This window comes from Metarhizium brunneum, chromosome 1 (genome assembly GCF_013426205.1).
Source record: "Metarhizium brunneum chromosome 1, complete sequence".
NCBI classification, from domain to species: Eukaryota; Fungi; Ascomycota; class Sordariomycetes; order Hypocreales; family Clavicipitaceae; genus Metarhizium; species Metarhizium brunneum.
The window spans coordinates 124,679-142,455 of record NC_089422.1 but is presented as its reverse complement, the minus strand read 5'-3'; the positions used below and the strand labels follow the sequence as shown (position 1 = coordinate 142,455).

The window sequence follows — 17,777 nt, the reverse complement described above, 5'->3', positions numbered from 1 at the left end:
CGCTCACCACCATGTGCACTGGGAGGCAGCAAGTAACATTGCTTGCCCTGACCAACAGCACTCCTCACGTGGCACCATCACCTGGGGTATGCGACCAGATGCATATCCTGATGGAAGCGTCCAACGTCACATACACCTTCCCAGAATATCGTGATTCCCAAAGTGGATAAGTGGCTTCTAATCCATCAAAGGACATGTACCATCTTGGTCATTCGCAAGCCTTCGGTCAAGATATATAGGTGCGTCTCTTTACCCTTCATCGATGAGAAGGGGAGTGGTCAAACTAGCCGATCCTATTCTCTCTTGTTTACTCCGTTGCCCAGTGGTCTTGGACTAGTTCAATACCCTGTCCTGCTTTTTAACTGTTCTGGATTGTACAAAACGGATTAAGCGAAAGCAAATCTCGACCATGACGTTTCCCGTCCAGACGTGGCCGTCTATCGCCAGCATACTGGCCCTGTTGCCGGCAACCCTCGCTGGTTTCAACTCTGGATCGGGCAAGAATGTGGCCGTTTACTGGGGCAAGTGTTTCGACGTCTGATCAATTTATACCTGGCTATGTCTAACCTGTAACCAGGCCAAAATTCGTACAATCAAGGCAGTGGCCCGCTTGCCCAACAGCGCCTGGGTTATTACTGCTCCAGTAAGGAATACCAAACCAGAGCTGCTTGACTTGGAGCAAATGCTAACTTTGCTTTCACTAGACACCGACATTGACGTGAGATGATTGCGATTGAGAACAAATTCATATCCATGCTTACATCTGCAGATCATCCCCGTCGCCTTTATGAACGGCATCAGTCCCCCCATCACCAATTTCGCCAACGCTGGTGATAATTGCACCGCCTTTCCCAGCAATTCCAACCTCCTCAGCTGTCCCCAGATTGAGTAAGTCCTACAGACTCTCCGGCCCCGTGTATCAGTACGCTTACCCTTTGAAGAGCGGACATCAAGTCTTGCCAGGCGACCAATGGCAAAACCATCATTCTCTCTCTTGGCGGCGCGACCTATGGCCAAGGTGGATGGAGCAGCGTAAGCGCTGCCCAAGCAGCCGCTCAGAATGTTTGGGACATGTTTGGCCCCGTACCCTCGGGCAAAGCGATTGACAGGCCGTTTGGGTCCGCCGTTGTCGATGGCTTCGACTTTGACTTTGAAGCCAGCGCGAATAATTTACCCGCCTTTGGTCAGAAGCTTCGCAGTCTCATGGATGCAGCAGGCGGTAAAAAGTTCTACCTCACCGCCGCTCCCCAATGTGTCTTCCCGGATGCCGCTGTTGGTGCGGCCCTCAATGCCGTGTCGTTTGACTTCATCATGATTCAGTTTTATAACAACTGGTGCGGCGTGTCCAACTTCCAGGAAGGCTCAACCACTCAAAATGCATTCAATTTTGACGTTTGGGATAACTGGGCCAAGACGACGAGCCCCAACAAGAATATCAAGCTTCTCATTGGCGTCCCAGCTGCTCCCGGCGCAGGCGGCGGTTACACGAGCGGCTCTAAACTCAAGGCCGCCATCAACTGGTCTCAAAAGTATAGCAATTTTGGTGGTGCCATGATGTGGGATATGTCTCAACTATACTCTAACAGCGCGTTCCTTGGCGAAATCGTCTCCGACATATCCAACGGCCCTACTACTACTCTCCCTCCTGGCGGCACCACTACTACTACCACCACCACTGCAACAACCACAACAACCACAACAACGTCATCTACTACCAGTCCTGCTCCCACAGGAACTCTCGTACCTCAGTGGGGTCAGTGCGGTGGCGAAGGCTATACGGGACCTACGCAATGCCAGCCCCCTTACAAGTGCGTCTACGGCGGACAGTGGTGGTCTTCTTGCCAATAGTATGTTGGCAAGGGCTGATTCCTACACTTGAAAAATCACGGCACAGGCGTGCAGTTGTGTTGTTGCAGTGTCGCACATTTGTGGCTTTTTCCATGTAAATATTGCAAGAAGTTTGTAAATATTCAACTGTGTTGCCTATCTTTATAGGGAAATATCTAAGATCAGTTTAACCAGGATGAGATGCTTGGAAAAAACGTGAGTGTTAAACTATCCACCACACGTCAAGTTAGAATATAGTATCTAGGGTTTGGCGGCTCCAAAGTATTTCCTTTTTGTACCAGGAGAACCTGTGATTAGAAACCCTCGTAGCGCTTACACAGGCTTTAGCAACAACCTCTTTGCTGTTGCTAGCAAATCACAGCGCCTTGAGCTGGGAACCCCTGCCATAATATAACTGTTTTCCCCTGTTAGGCAAGCAAACTTCATTTGGATTAAGCGGAAATTTTAGTGTTAATAATTAAGATATGGACGCGGTTTATCTACTTGTCTGAATCCCGGGTGCTTTGATCCCCTTTCCAGTCAAGTGTCTACACGTAAAGGGGGTTGAATTGCTAAAAGAAGATGCAATGTATAACACGTACCTTCAAAGCTGTTGGTCATGTTATAGACATTGCGAAACTGGTAACAAAGCCTACGCCGGCGCCTTTTGAGCCTGCTCTAGATGAAATCTCGAGCGTTACTTTATTCTGGAAGGCAATGTGAGTTTTTGTCTTTTATTTTATATGATGATATATACTAAACTGCTCCTACGCACTCCTCATGGCATTCTCGCTTGTACTTATAACCCCGTCTGTATATTCCCGTCTTTGTGTTCTATTCTTCTTGTTTTGCGTATATTTCAAGTAGCCTTTGATAAGCATGCCAAAGACAAGGAAGAAGCTACACAAACATATTAGCCACTCGTCTTGTACACAGTAATAAATCAGTCGACTTACAAAGCAAGAAAGTCAAACGCAACGACAGCCTTCTTTTGACTACAGCTACTGCCTCTGGGGAAGGCGCTGGCACATCGGCCGCCTGTCCAATCTTGGGCCGCAAAAATAAAGGACGTGAGCCACAAGTAGGAAAAGGCCAAACCGACCATCAAACTCTGCTCGTAATAAGAATCAACCTGGGCAAAGACAAGGTGACCTAGATAAGCCGGAACGGTCACGGCAGCCTGTGTTTAGGCTTGTTAGCGAAACCTTAAAAAAAAAACAAGCTGCGAAGCTTCCAATGCTTACCACAGTTTCTTGAAATATGACATGAGTATTCTGCGCAGATGTGCGGTGTAGGAACCAGCCAAGTATGCCGGTCACAATTGTAGCAGATGCAAAGACCATGAAGTGGCTAGCTTTAACAAGTACGTACAAGGCGTTGTTTGGCGGCATATTTCGAACTGGGCTCAATGCAAATATCAATACACAAGTTTTCGTTCAAGAGTATTCCTACTCAAAAGAGTGATCAATAGGCAAGGAAATTCGACAGTTTTTTACTTGAGTTTCTAGAAACGAGGTAATGGTAGCATCGAACGGTCGTGTAGTCTATATATTGGCCCGTAGCATCGCTATCATAAGCGCTAGTTAAGCAGCATATGACCACATCGTGAGCCTACCGTCCTACCGCACGGGACTCTCGGACTTGTTTCCAAGAATCACATGAGATAAAATGAATCATCATTTCCAATTCATAATGTTTTGCCAAGACCTTGTCGGGGCGGGATTGGCCAAAAGGATCAAACTACAATTCCTTCCGGCGTAGCCGCATCCGAAGCTTCCGCACCTCTGCGCAAATCACCGACTACTCATAATTAGGTCTAGACTCTGTTGGATTGGCAAATACACCTCGGTAGGTAGTATATTATCACGTGATTTCTGACAGAGCATTGCTTATTCCAACGTCACAAGCCAGCTAACTCAATTTTGCAGCGTCTTTTGGTTGTAAGTGGTTTATCGGGAGCAATAGTATCCGTGGCGATGACAGAGATGGGGATACACCGTAGGCAAAGCCTTTGTGCGACATTTTCTAGTCTTATTCGTACATCCCGACCACAAAAATATATCACTTTCGACGTTGTCTTTCCGGGCATTGAGCAGCGGCTGGCAATGTTTCTGCATAGATGCATATGAGGTTGGGAGATACTTGCCAGGATAGCTTCTCCTCAAGGCCCGGTCAACACCTGCGACGAGGGCCAGGGTACCGAGCTTAGATGTTACACGGAAATGGCTGGTTACACAAGGGCTACGATCATGAGACCTAGGGCAAAGTCCCTCACCGACTTCTTGTATAAATAGACGTCTTCGGTCCCTCAAAGGCCTTGAGGAAAGCCAACGACCTTTGATACCAAACACTGTTATTAGTTGAATTGAGCTATTGCTCCACTCCCTCTTCGAGCCCTTGTCACATTAGAAGACTAGGTTTAAGATGTAATTTAATGAGAAACTTGAAGGTATTAGAGGTTCTTGGTTTTTCAAGAGGCCAGATCTTGAAAGTCGTTGTCGGACTGTGAGTCACTACCATCGGTTGAAAGATTGCCACTAGGCGTACCGTGATGTGAAAGGCCTCTAGCGATTTGATCAATTAAATAGTCCCTATCCTGCTTACTACCAAAATGGGGAATAAAGAAGGAGCCTACACGCTGTAACATTGTCAAGGTCAACTGGTGCCCTATATCCTCTCAATACCCTTCCATAGAGGGTTCTAGAATCAACTTGCCATCAGGAGTTGGGGATAGGAGGCACAGCCACCGAAGCTTGGCCCGCTATACGTGATTTGTCTCTATATAGACCTCTGTATCAGTGCCTAAGCCTCGATTAGCTCCAACATCTATTGGCCGTAAATGGGTTGTATGGGTTTATGTCTACCGATATCTCCATTCCTAAACCTCGCCTCTTGCTGGGCAAGCTCGAATAGCTGCGCAAGTCGCTGCCTCTTCCTCGCATTCATGTCGTGTTTCTCTAGAAAATCCCGCAACTTGCTACTGGTAATATCTTCTAATCTCTTTACATCAAGGCCTAGACTTCTGATCGCAATATGTTGTTTGGCGCTAGGTTCAACCACCAGTCGCAGAATATGTGCAAGAAGGTTAATGCGTTCTGAGTAGTAAATATTAGCCCCCCGTTAAGCCAAGAAGGGAGAACGAAATCCCATCTCACCTGGCTTGTATAGATGATCGGGCTGTCTGTGACGAACTCTCTTACTCTTTGTTAGACAGTTTGTCGGCCACCACGCTGGAGCTGTCGCTTGGCCACCTTGGTAAGGATGGGTCGCCTGTTTCTTCGGTGAGAGGGTTTGTATCCATATTTTGGCAATCATCTTGCACATGGTTTGTTGGCAGCAACCGAACAAATATTTGTATGCCTTCCACATTGCAGGGGCATCATTCACCGTGATTCTGTTCTGTGGAAGGCTGTAGATTGATTCAGACGCGACGGTGAGCGGCGCAACCGTTGATGGTGTAGCAGGTGATTGACTTGACAAGGGAGTGCGTTCACTTTCAAGCCCTCGAGCCGAATCCGTACAATCAGGCGTATAGACACTGGCCCGGTTGATGGCGCCTGGTAACGGGTCTGTTCCTGTGAACAGTATTAGCAATAAGATGTAATAGACAGTCGGGAAGAAGCAGCGCACCATGACCCAACTCATTTACAACCCGACAAAACTCAACAGCGTCAAAAAACCGCGACAAAATATCATTACTTATATCTTGGCCATGACTATGTGAAGTCAGGAGCCTTCCATCGTCCATGATGGTGGCGAAAAAGCGATATTTCACGCGAATATTATGAGTGCTTTCTTTTACTTAGAAGAAATAAACTTAGTAATAATTCTAACTTGGAAGTCCCTACATGTGAAAACGTACTGCCGGCAAAGGATGCTCGGGGCGCATGGTTGCCATTCTCATTGCAACTATAGTCAAGAGGGACCTCTTGTAGGGGATGGTCCTTAGTTAAAAGCGTGGATGCGCTGCCTGCTCCAATACATCGCAGGAAATATTGAGAAGAGGCAACTTCATCCAGGTCCAAAACGTTATCCAAGGCCGGCTGTAACCACCAGTCTTGTTCGCAGTTGGCCTAAGCGATATGGCATCAGTGACCAAAGGCTCAGAGTCATTCGATAGAGAAAAGAAAACGGGTTTAGGAACAAGGAGAAAGTTTACCATAATTTACATTTAACAGAGTAGGCCTGAAGAGCAATAGTAATTGTAGTTCTCGAGTGCCGGAAGAACGTTTCCGTTCTATACTGTAATATATATTGCTAGGATCATAAGCCTAAGATGCCAAGTTGTAGTTTGTAGCAAGTTTATTGATCAACCAAACTATTAACATTGAAGCGGGTCTGAAACTACGTAGACATACTGTAATAGAAGTTTTAATATGCTACCAAGTTAAAAAAGCTAGTGCTACGTTCCACTCGTGGCACACCTGACGCGAGTGAGGCGGCCAGTGTGCCCAAGTACGTTTTGGATTACGTTCTGGATTATTCATAGCTTTGTAGGGTCAGGGTTAGCTCATTAGATGTCGACGGTGGCCACTGGAAGGAATTCTTGGCGGCATCAAGGGGAAACTAGCCTGTTCAATGTTACTTCGGTGACTTGGCTGACTACGTAGGTCCAGTGGTAGCATGAAGACAGTCCAATCAATAGCCGAGAGGGTTGATGTTTTCACCACATCCCTGCGGGCGTGTGTATTATGGAGCATCGCATTATGATTACTGTTGGCAATTTACCAATTAGACCAACCACGTGCTTCTGGCACTTCCTCTCATGATGCAGTGTCTGATACCCGGATGGGCTGCCTTTTTCCTGGAGATTGGCTTGGAATATGACTGCAACATCAACCGTCAACCTGAGGTCATGGCACACGTGGTGAGCTAGCAAGTCATGACTCTGGAAATTAAATACGCACGCGTACCAGCTCCTTGGGAACTATACTTACTCGTGGAAACCGAAAATAATTTCGGAAAGGGCATGATTGCAGGTTTCAATTTAGCCAGTCAACGACAACGAATCGTGCCCGTTTCACAATAAGTGGTGTCACTCACCATGCGAGCGACCTCCGTCAAGATGAGCCCCCGACAGTCGGCAGTTGTCGCCAGAAATGTCATAATTCAATTTTCGATAGTGTGGGGTATTTTACTCTCGAAACATTGCGCAAGCAGGGACTCATTGGACGTCCTTCTGCGCCGAAAGCGCGTCCTTCAGATGGCTAGTATGCTCGAATTCAACCATCACCCTTGATTATATCTAACGTTCGATTGGCGATGACCATCGGGTGGTCACTACCTGGCTTTTAGTTGGCTGATTGAAAATAATGCCATCTCCGATGTAGCAGCATAAAGCAAGAATGCCATTGTGATATAATTATTGTGACATCACATTTGGTCGTCCGACTAGTGTATTGATGCGGAATTGGCTGTGATGGAAATTACTCTTGCACTGGCAACATGGATCAACGATCTTGACAATATAGTTTGCGAGTCTTATAAATAGATGGCCATGTTCCTGGGTTCTATTACCTTGTATCTCTTATTCCAACAACAACTGACAGTCATTTCCGATTATAACCACCAAACATTACGACTTGGCAAAGCAAAGCAAAGTAAAGCAACAAGATGCGTCTATCACAGCTTTTATCCATCACGCTTACCAGTGCATCCATGGTTGGCACCTTGGTGTCAGCGGCACGACTGCCGCCCATGGCTGGTAGCAACAACGGAGACGTACTTGGAAAACGGCAACTGAGCGCCGCGGGCTTGCCGGACCTCAGTGACGAACAACAGGCTGAGCTTCTGAAGGTTTATAAGGCGTACTCGAGTGCCAAGGATATCAAGAGTTTCCTTGATGGCGTGAGCAATCTGCCCAAGGGGGAAGCTTTCAAGACGCTGGCCAAGGCCCTTGGAGGCGGCGCTACAGCAGGCAACGTGCGAAGCGCTCTTGACAAGACGCCTGGCAAGCCGCAAACCGTGATAATCACGTACGTACTAGGCATTGGCAAGTGCTTAGTCGAGGGCAAGTCCGTTACCGACGCAGTTGACTGCGGCAAGAAGGCAGTCATCGGCCTCGGGGACCTTGCCGTCATCAAAGTCCCCGAGACGTGTAATAACCGCCTCGGCCAGTTGGAGCTTTTCGGCACGGGCTGGCCAGCACCATGCCACGATCCCAAGGCCATTGAGCACCCGCAGGGCAGTGCGGCACACCGCAGGCTTAAATGGGGTTTTTGCAGGCTCTTCGAAATAATGACCCCCGAGAGGCTTCGCAAGACTGATCAGCAAACCGGCGGATCGTGCGACTCGCGGTTCCCGACTGACCAGCAGATCAAGGACGACCTCTGCAGGAAATACTTTGGCGGCGCTCCATGCGGCGCGTCATTCCCCCTGGAAACCGAGGAGGACTTTAAGAAGGCAAAGGCTGATGAAGCCAAGTATAAGAAATGGCTTGAAAGTTTCTCGCCCCAGCTGCAGTTTGAAGCCGTGGTCGGAGTACAAGGGGAAATGCCCTCCATGTTCAAGGGTAAAAACGCCGTCCCGCTTGACAAGGAAACCTGCCGAGGTGGAAAGTGCGGCGAAACATGTTCGGGAGACAAATGTCTCCCATTGCGAGAGGTCTGCGAGCCTGCCTGCGTATCCGACGAGGCTGAAGGGGGCAAATGCAACTGCGGCTGGGACCAGTTCGGTATGAAATGCAACAGCTGCCACGTCGACAAATGCGACGAATGCGTACTGAAGCCCATTACCGAAAAGGACGGCAAGTTCTTTGCCGGAGAGCAACCTGAGCAACTTCACGTCGAGTGCCGGGATAACGGCGAGTGCTACTTTGTTCCCACCCGGCCCTCTACCGCGCCTGCCGCCAAGGCCTAGTGTGTCAGGGTGGAATGTCGAGTCGTATTGTCTTGTCAAGTTGTTTCTTCCAAAGGCATGTCGAATCTGTTGGCTGCGAGAATCTGCGGATCATGTTGCTTGTACTCGAGTGTTTGTTACTGCTAGCTGTTCCTTGTTTTTTTTTTAAGAAATATATAGTAAAATCGTACTACATACTGTTTATTTTGACCTTTTACTCCGGTGTTCCACCTGTGAATTTAGTCCCAAGGCTAACGTTGTGCCACGTTATAAGACTTACAAGTTATGCTATAATACTATAACACATATAAGAGAACTGCTTATATTAGTAGGCTTAAGAAAATCTAAGGGCACATAAAGATATAATAAGGATTATTCAATAAATTGATTTACTCCTTTGAGCCCTTATCCAAGAAATAACCCACACGGTAATAAGAGGGTAGTAGCGTGGATCTCATGCACCTCTTACGATGCAGTGGTACACCAACGGTCCAAGGCAGATCCATGATACGACACTGCGTGGATTGCCATCCGTGGCAAATTAACTTGGTTGTTCTCAAGGAAGATGCTAGCAGTTTGGTTCAAAACGGAGCTTTTCGGGGCTGGTAACACAAGCATCGGGTATTACCTGCCAGGGGCGTCCGCATATGCGTCAGCAAAAGTCAAGAGACCTGCATAAGGCTGTCACATGGGGTCAATTCACTCTGGAGTGACGGAAGCTGCCAAGGTCAAGCCGCGTATTCCAGGCAACGGCTATTATACTGCTGCCGGGCAGGCAGTAATTGTACGAGGCACGAGGCTTATCTAGATAGGAGCGTGTTAAAAACCAAGAAACGAATTATATTAAAAAGAATGAAAATGTCTTTTTTGAAACCAACTACGCATTTATATAGTTAATACACAAGAGTGAATAGATCACAATACCGTTCAGATTGTTTGGTAGCGTTGCCATATTGGCATCGCCGAGTCCACCTTCATATTACCCAATCCTTGACACTGAAAACGGCGAACAAACCTCGCAAGCCACTACTTGTGCACGTAGTTATCACTCAAGCCACATCCAGTCGACAGTTGGGCAGTCTTGGGCTCTAGCTTCCCCTTCGAGCGGCCAAGGCAAGGGCACTCATGGCTGTGCTCCGTCTCCTTGCCCTTGCCGGCCTCACCGTTCGCAAGTTGAGCAGCCTTGCCCCCGGCTTCAGCTTCAGCTCCCGCGGCGGCGCAAACGCAATCGGAGGCAAACGCCCCCCCGACAGCGCTAGGGCCTTGCGGCTGATACCACGGCGGGCAGAAATCCGGAAGGGTGGGCGTAGTTTTGACCCTGGCATAGGGATGATTGTCCACCATGTAATTCGATTCGCCGAACCCATCGAAGCGAATCTTCCACGTCATGGGGAAGGGCACGAATTCATCCCATGTTGGCGTGAGGTACGTATCGGCTTCCGGTCTCAGAATGTCATCGGTGAATATCTTGTCGGCGTCTTTATCCTTGAGACGTTTTGTTTGCTCCTTGATCCAGCTCACCCGCATGGGCGCCATGTAGTTGGCGTAGCCCTCGGGGGTGGAATCGAGGCGAATCTTCTTGAGTTTTCCCTGTGCATCATGGCCGCGACGGGGATTCTTCATCTGAGCAACAAACTTGATCATCGAAACTAACGAGAGAGTGGTGAAGCGTCTTGGCGAGAAGACACCATACTTGTCGGCAATGTTGAGTTGCGAAGTCAAGAATTCGACCTTGGCCTGATCGCTCTTGACCTCTGCTTCGTCAATAGCCTTTGACTATAGAATCTTGTCAGTCCGGAGTGTGAGAGGGGCCGTTATTTGGATGAGCTTACAAGGTCGAGAATGACCGTCTCCCCCTTCTTTACCTGGACCTTTCTTCCCTTCGTTGTCCATCCAAATTCGTACTTGTCCGTCTTGGTGGCCTTGCGCACAATCGGCAGTCGAACCGTTGCCTGGGCCATCAGCTGGACCATCTGTTCAAGATCGCTATCGGCATTGCTGGAAGTGCTAAAGACACATCTCTGAACCTCGATCCACTTTGGCTCCGACTTGATGGTAAGTGGTGTAGAATCAGCGGCTCTGTACAGGTCCTTCATGTAGCCGTCCAACGTAGCCGTAAACTGGTGGCAATTAGTCTCGGTTACCAGACGAGAAAACAATTGAATCACTTACTGAAACGACCGCGTTGTAGGCAAAGTCGAGACAAATGAGGAGGAGGATAGCAGCGGCCTTTCCTTGGTCCCTCTCATAGTCCAAGACCTGCTTCGCGACAAAGACTCCAAGTTCATGCATGGGATTGGTCTGCTTCTTGCCGAACAAGGCCCTCGTAATGTCCCATTGGTTGGCCTCCCAGATGGTGGCTTTCTGGGTCAAGTCAATTAGCTTTTTCATCGAAGTTTTGAAAGCCTCGCGACGCGGCATCCACTTTGTTTCGTCCACATTGTACGTCAGGAAAACCTGGCAGTTGGTGATGTGCTGATAGATCTCGTTCTCGCTGTACTTGTCCTTGGCATCGGTGGCGACTTTGCGCAGCTTGTCACCGAAGCCAAGAAAGTCGGCGACGTATCGCGTGACTATGGGAATGGCAAAACTGTCCAAAGGTCAGTCGGGCTCTCCGACCGCAGTCGAAGCAAGGGTTGCGAAACTTACTCTCGAGTGGCATCAATCTGGAATGTCGAATTTGTCATGGAGATTGACTCTCTCTTGACGATATACCTCATCAACTCGTCAAGATACTTCTTCAAACCCTCTTCGGCACCCTTGACGTAGTCTTCAAGGATCTTGGGTGAGATTGTAGGCGGCTTCTGGTCTGGGCCCAAAACGCCTCTCACAATCTGGGGCAAGTTGGCCTCGTAGTAATACGCAGGGTTCGTGAAGTTCTTGCTCTGTTCTCCCTGCAACACAATGGAGATGTCGTTGAACTTGTCAAGATACCACGGCTTCCTGGGCTTCTGCACTGGGGCCACAACGATGTCGGCCTTTGGCTTTTTCGGCTTGCCTGCTTGCTCCGCTGCCGTCTCCCTGAACTGATCGCCGTAGCCTTGAGCCTCTGCGTACATGGCGTTTTGCTTCGCAGTGTAAAACGGGTGGAAGAATCGGATGGTGTCGGATGGGAACCATCCTGGGAAAGCACGCTGGATCAAGCGGTGGAAGACTGAGCTCTTGCAGACCTCATTATTTGGTGTGACTTCCTTCATGCCCCACGAGGTCAGGGAATTGGTGTTCCAGTCAACGGTGTAGAACCGATCCGAGCGGACGAGGGTGATGGCATCCGAGAAGATGGCAGACCAAAGCGCAGAGCTTGCCTCGCTCGGCCCAGGGTCCAGTCCCATGTGTTCGTCTGATTCGCAGAAGATGCCAGGATACAACTCAATCTTGTCGGGATGCTCATAGAGATCCCGGAGCGCGTTTTGGATCTCGACGTTCTTTGTCACGCTTTCAAACGTGGCATGTCTTGGCAAGCCGAAGAAGTCTCTGAAGTCGTTCAACGTACCGATTTCCCATTTACGCGCTTGCAGGATACCCATGATCTCAACTGCCTTGAGACACTGGGGGACATTGCGCGGGCCGAAATTGGAGATGGGATCGTCCATTGCGGAGGTAAGTTCATCCAGCATCTGGCCGTCGTCGAAAAGATTTGTGATGGAGTTTCGCGTGAAATACTTGGACCTCTTGGGCTTCTCTCGAGCAGCACCAGGCTCGTCGGGCGCTTCCGTGCCAGCAACACCATACATGGATATTCCGCTATCCGAACCGTTCTCGGATGCTGCGCTGCTATCCTCACCAGACGCAGGTGCTGGCGTAGACGCATCAGGGATACCAAACGTTATTTCCCATGGCTCGGGATCCTTTTTACCGTTCTTCTTGTCTTCTGCAGACTTTTGCTTAATTGCCGCCATCGTCTGGAGGAAAACCGGCAGCGGTGTATTTTTTGGGTCCTTGAATCCCAACACTTTCTGCATGAATTCCTCGGTGTAAGCCTCGTCCTTGAGAGAGATGGCACAGTGGAAGCGGTACAGCAGATTGAACTCGACAGTAACTTGGTTCCCGATGCCGCGACTCGTCTTCTTCTGGTCAAAGTCGGCGCGAGGATCCAGAGTGAAGTTGGTGTTGAACTGGTGGAAGCCCATTAGTGCTCGCAAGTAGTCGTGCACGGAGATCTGGATGTACATGCCGCAAGTGATGAGGCGGGCGGTATTGAAGAGGTCATCATCTTGCTTGTTCCAAGCGGCCTCCCAGGCAGCCTCGAAATCCTGGCACTTGGTTTCGAAATCTTCAAGTTTCTGGGGAGATTCATCCTTGAGCTTCGACTTCTTTTCCTCGAGGAGAAGCTCGAGAGCTTCTGTCAACTCGATGAGCTTTTGGTTCAGCGCGGACGCCTCGAACTCAGCAATGGCATCAAGAGCCTTTTGCCTTTGTTTCTCTTCAGCCTCGCGTTCTGCCTTCTCTTCGGGGGTTTCCTGTGGCTGCTCTGGAGGGACGTCCGGTGCGTCTCGAGGTCTCGCTGCTTGAGCTTCTCTCCATACCTTCTCATACTCAGCGCACATCTTGACGACATTGGCACCAAGGTCTTCCTTTTGCCCATATATGTTGCGATCAGGGAGATGCTCCTTGATCAAAGAGACCAGCTTGGTCTTTTCGTACATGACTGGGACTCTGAAACGGCCGTTCTCATTGATTCGAAGCAGCTGTCTTGCAGCGTAGTTGTGGTATCGGTTGTACATGACCAGCAGGATGCAGACGCCGGGTGGCTGCCTTAATAATCGGTCTTCCGCAAATGTGTCTGGCTTGAGAAGACCCAGCTTGTACTTGTCATCCCGAATCTTGCGCTGCATCTCTGTGGTGTATCCATAGAGAGGAGACAAGTCGAGGTAGGACGAGCTATCCGAGATATTCTTGTCGTTGTCATTTGTTCTGAAAATATCGTGGATGATGATGGTAGCATGATAGATGAGCATGGCAGAAAGCCCCGACTGGCTCTGCCGGCCACCTTCCTCTCGTGCCATCAGCTTGTCAAAGAGATCAGAAGGGTCAGGAAGAGCACCGAGCGGAGCTGTTCTTGACGGCACTGTTTTGGCGTATGGAGCACCTGCTTGACCAAGATGCGGGTTGAGGGCACTGTTGAACTTGCCATCCGCGGTTCGGTACTGGAAGGCATCCCCGAGGTACGTCAATGGTGCTGATCAAAGTCAGATTAACTCTCATGGCTGCTGATTAGGCGCGCAAACGTACGGTGCAACATCTTGTCATATTTGTCCCTGACTTGATCATCAATAAACTTTTGCCGTTGGACGCTGTAATCGGAAAGACTGCCGGCAATCGTGGCAGCACTTTGTCCCTACGCTCCGTGTCAGCATGCAGTCTGTCGAGCACCATTCAGAGTTGACAGCTTACGTCGAGTCCAGTGCCTTTGATGAGTCCATCGGCGGTCCGCTTCAGTGCTGGCCAGTTGCTGGGCTGAAAGACAGTCTTGAGATCCTGCCACAAGCCAACCTTGGGAACAATTGGATTCTGTGTGGACTGTTAGTAGCAAAACTCGGAAAACAACTGCCTCTCACTTACCCCGAGGAGGTTGTCGCCGTGAAACGTTGCATATTTCTCTTCTTCCTTCTTGTTTCTGAGCTGCAAGGTGAGTTGCATCAAATCCTCATCTTGTTTGCTCATAGGAGCCTCTGCTGCGCGGCCATTCATGACGGCAGGGTTTCGACTGGTTCCCAATGTTGATGAGGGATGGCGAGAGCAGTAGCAAAATAGAGACCAAGGCGGAGCCTAATAACTACTCAGTGTTGTTGCCTGATGAGTGCACTTGGAAACAGAATGTGTGAGGCACCGTAAAGCGACAACTTGAGTTCACAGGTCTTGTATGAGATGGTGCCATGTGGCGCTCAAGTGCTTATTATTGCACCCCAACTCGCGGTACTTGGGTCACGGGAGAAGAGACGGTTGTTAGGAACGATCGATGATAAAGCTGAGTTGTGGCTCGCCTGCTCCGCCCTATCAGCTCCCATTCTCAGACGTCATGGCCGTTCCGCAAGGTCTGGAACGCCAGCATGTATGTGGGCAGTACATTGTTGGCCCAATCCCCGTTGAAAGTGTAAGCCGATATTGCTTACATGCGGCGTGGCCGTCAATTTGTCTGGAATGCTGCCTTTCAGTTGGCAGAAAAGCGGAAATGCCCAGACCACCCCGAGGCAAAGTGTAGAGCTGAATATGCATGCCGCATGGCCAGAAGCCCGCCCCGGTTGTCAATGGCTCGGGTCTATCACATTTATTCTGTGTTGCATGAGTTGCGACATGTGCGCAGTAAGATGCTACTGCAACCTCGGTTCGTCCAAATTGCTAAGGGTCATGTATCATGGAAGCATTTGTGCCTGTGAGATCAATGTGATTGGGCTCTTGGGCTCGCGTCCACCAATAGCAAGAGTTATACATTCTAGCATGCCACCATCTAACCGCAGTGCAAGTTATCTTCACGATCGAGTCAGCCCCTGCCGTCTGACAACATTCCTACACGTAACAACCGCGGGCGGATGAAGCATTGAAATTCAATGTCTTCAGCTTTAGATGCCGCCTTAGAGTCGCATTGAAAGTGGAATACACTCCAACATGTATCAATTTTGGGTGTTGGGCTGCCAAAAGACGGGTTGCCGGGGGGCAGTCCAGCCGCTCTCCGCGGAGTAGTAGGGAATCTACTCCGTAATAACTTACGAATTTGTGGCTTGCTATTGCATGGAAAGAGGGTAGGGGTTGCAGTTCGGGTTTGCCGCTTGTCCACTCAGCTCATTAAACGAATCCGTATATACATGTATGTACTCTGTACGGAGTACTCCGTGTTATTGGCAGATCCAGGGGTCATTGGAAATGCGCAGAGTTCAAGTGATCGCCACATCCCCGACCCTAGAACAGTGGCAGGGTCTCGGCCAGGTCGATACACAGGGTCTTGACTCTGACCGCAGTAGTCGGATGAAGGGGTCCAAGTCGTAAATTCTTCTGTATACCATGACACTTTTGATCATGACCGTCGTCGCCATTTCCATGTCAAGCAACTACTTGTCCTTTAACCCTTGAGTGGTCAAGTCATTTCATACATTTTTCTTCTTCCAACTTACGGGTTTTCGTTTCTCACCTCACCAAGCAAGTCCTTTTTTTGCACGTTTGTCACAATGTCTCTCTCCCCGGCTGTGGGAGAATACGCAAAGGCGCCTGCAAACGCGAGCAGGAGTCCTTGCCCCGTCGTCAACGCTCTTGCCAACCATGGCTATATCGAACGGAGCGGACGCAAAATCTATGCGAAAGATCTCAATGCCTCCATGAGACATGTCGGCATGAGCCCACTCCTCGGCTCTGTCTTTGCTATACCAACCTATTTCGAGTATCACGACCCGGCCAAGGCATACATGAAGAACTCGGTCAGCACCTGGCAGAGAATCTGGTCTCTTATCAAGAACCCTTATTCCTACTTCGACTACTTTGGCTGCTGGAATGCCAGCCAGATGAGCGAGGGGAGGAAGTATCTCAATCTTGTGGACCTCGCTTCCCACGGCGCCATTGAGCACGACGTCTCTCTCTCGCGTCGGGACATTGGTCAAAAGGAGGGAAACAACGATGCCCAACAAGATTTGATTGAGGAAATGTTGGACTTTTCTTTTGACGGCGAGTCCCTCACCATCGACGATCTTGGCAGGTTCGTCAAAGCCCGCATCCAGCGGCAACTTGTGGACAATCCAGACTTGGTCTATGGGCCAGATGAGCACCAAGTGAATTGCGGCCAAATCGCATTGATGATGGGTTGTTTTGGGGATGGAAAGACGATTCCCGTCAGTTACGTCAAGGCCATCTTCGAGGATGAGAGACTACCCATCGAGGAAGGTTGGAAAAAGAGGTCCTGGTGGACCATGGGGCTTATCGAGTTCTTTGGTGCTGTTAAACATATGGTGGCAGCAGTGGGCGTGCAATTTTAAACCGCTATATTTTCATTTTTTTCATCACTCCTTTGTCCGTGGGAAGATATGATCAGTTTTGTTGGATTAGCTGGGAATGGCATTCGTTTCAAGGATATGCGGTGTTCTGCTCTTTCATTCAATTTATACTATCTTGTCCAAGAACTCTAGGAAGAATTCTCATGACGCAGTGTTTCTGGCCATGCACCACATCATGATGAGCTAGGTGACAGGCCGCACGAGTCGGTCTGGATAAAATCTCCCAGAAAAAGCAAGGCACATTCCGCATGTGAAACGGTGGCAGGAGAAGCAGTTGCTTTTTTCGTTCAGAAGAGGGCCGGGGGCTTTGCTAGACATTACATGCCCTGGTCGCTACTTTCGGCATCACCAAACTTCAACTGTTGGGTGCAGCCAGCCACATAAAGTATACTCCGTACTCCCGAAATGCTCATTCAGCCAGCCACATGCCGGTCTGCGTCTTGCTTGTGGGGTGGAGAGCTCAGTGTGTCAGCCAGAGATAAACTTTGAGATGCCGAGTGTCATACGTGACGTCAATAATATATGTAAGGTAAACTTGCGTGAGGTCCAATGGGTGTAAGCAAAGCGATGAGCCGGGCGGGTCAAAATTAAAGGATAAATTTGAATTCAGCCTCGTTAAAGTGGCTACGTAGCATCATTTCCTGAAGCCTAATGGCAACGTTTTTCTTTTTCTTTTTCTTTTGGCTTTTTCTTTTTCTCCTCTGGGGGCCGCCTGCAGCGGGCAGGAAATTGATGAATGGAACACCAGACTCCATGTCTATTGAAACCAGCACCGTGCGAGTTTGAGATTTCAATTGACCTATTGTAACGGGGCAGATGCCTCAACCATGCCCCACTTGTAGCACTCAAGCGACTGAGCCAGAAGAGCTAGAGCTCAGGTCCGATTATCGGCCAGCCGGTACGACGAATTGATGCATGTGTGTTTCGAATTCCTTTTCCACCGTCGCGACAGTCAATCAACGCAGCGCTCATTGGCACGACAACATTAGCGACACCATCTTGATTCAGGGCCAGAATCGCGCATCTGTGCTTCATTCCGTGTCCGGCAGTTTTGATCAAGCCTCTCTCGAGGGCTGCCCTTCAACGCCCGCACTTTCTCATCTGGCTTTGCCGCGAACTTGTCTGGTACATGTC

General features: G+C 49.4%; 6 protein-coding genes across 6 annotated transcripts; 3 read left to right on the top strand and 3 right to left on the bottom strand.

Annotated features, from left to right (window-relative positions):
• Positions 1-409: 409 nt before the first annotated feature.
• On the top strand, positions 410-1,848 carry chit33_0 (Endochitinase 33; the record flags this gene model as incomplete). The annotated part of the gene is made up of 5 exons (XM_066129487.1): positions 410-521; positions 578-643; positions 705-718; positions 770-888; positions 942-1,848. 5 exons carry the CDS (start codon positions 410-412, stop codon positions 1,846-1,848), a joined length of 1,218 nt encoding a protein of 405 aa, XP_065985730.1.
• Positions 1,849-2,594: 746 nt separating this feature from the next.
• Positions 2,595-3,218, bottom strand: G6M90_00g000440 (uncharacterized protein; the record flags this gene model as incomplete). Its single annotated transcript, XM_014687537.1, has 3 exons — positions 2,595-2,727; positions 2,784-3,007; positions 3,072-3,218. The coding sequence occupies 3 exons, from the start codon at positions 3,216-3,218 to the stop codon at positions 2,595-2,597; spliced, it is 504 nt and encodes a 167-aa protein (XP_014543023.1).
• A 1,435-nt stretch (positions 3,219-4,653) lies between these two features.
• G6M90_00g000430 (uncharacterized protein) lies at positions 4,654-5,575 on the bottom strand (the record flags this gene model as incomplete). The annotated part of the gene is made up of 3 exons (XM_066129486.1): positions 4,654-4,922; positions 4,983-5,402; positions 5,458-5,575. 3 exons carry the CDS (start codon positions 5,573-5,575, stop codon positions 4,654-4,656), a joined length of 807 nt encoding a protein of 268 aa, XP_065985751.1.
• Positions 5,576-7,440: 1,865 nt separating this feature from the next.
• On the top strand, positions 7,441-8,685 carry G6M90_00g000420 (uncharacterized protein; the record flags this gene model as incomplete). The annotated part of the gene is made up of 1 exon (XM_014687538.1): positions 7,441-8,685. One exon carries the CDS (start codon positions 7,441-7,443, stop codon positions 8,683-8,685), a length of 1,245 nt encoding a protein of 414 aa, XP_014543024.1.
• Positions 8,686-9,690: 1,005 nt separating this feature from the next.
• Positions 9,691-14,355, bottom strand: ppoA_0 (Psi-producing oxygenase A; the record flags this gene model as incomplete). The annotated part of the gene is made up of 7 exons (XM_014687539.1): positions 9,691-10,440; positions 10,497-10,784; positions 10,837-11,254; positions 11,314-13,843; positions 13,897-14,002; positions 14,059-14,175; positions 14,227-14,355. 7 exons carry the CDS (start codon positions 14,353-14,355, stop codon positions 9,691-9,693), a joined length of 4,338 nt encoding a protein of 1,445 aa, XP_014543025.1.
• A 1,472-nt stretch (positions 14,356-15,827) lies between these two features.
• Positions 15,828-16,625, top strand: G6M90_00g000400 (uncharacterized protein; the record flags this gene model as incomplete). The annotated part of the gene is made up of 1 exon (XM_014687540.1): positions 15,828-16,625. The coding sequence occupies one exon, from the start codon at positions 15,828-15,830 to the stop codon at positions 16,623-16,625; it is 798 nt and encodes a 265-aa protein (XP_014543026.1).
• Positions 16,626-17,777: the final 1,152 nt, after the last annotated feature.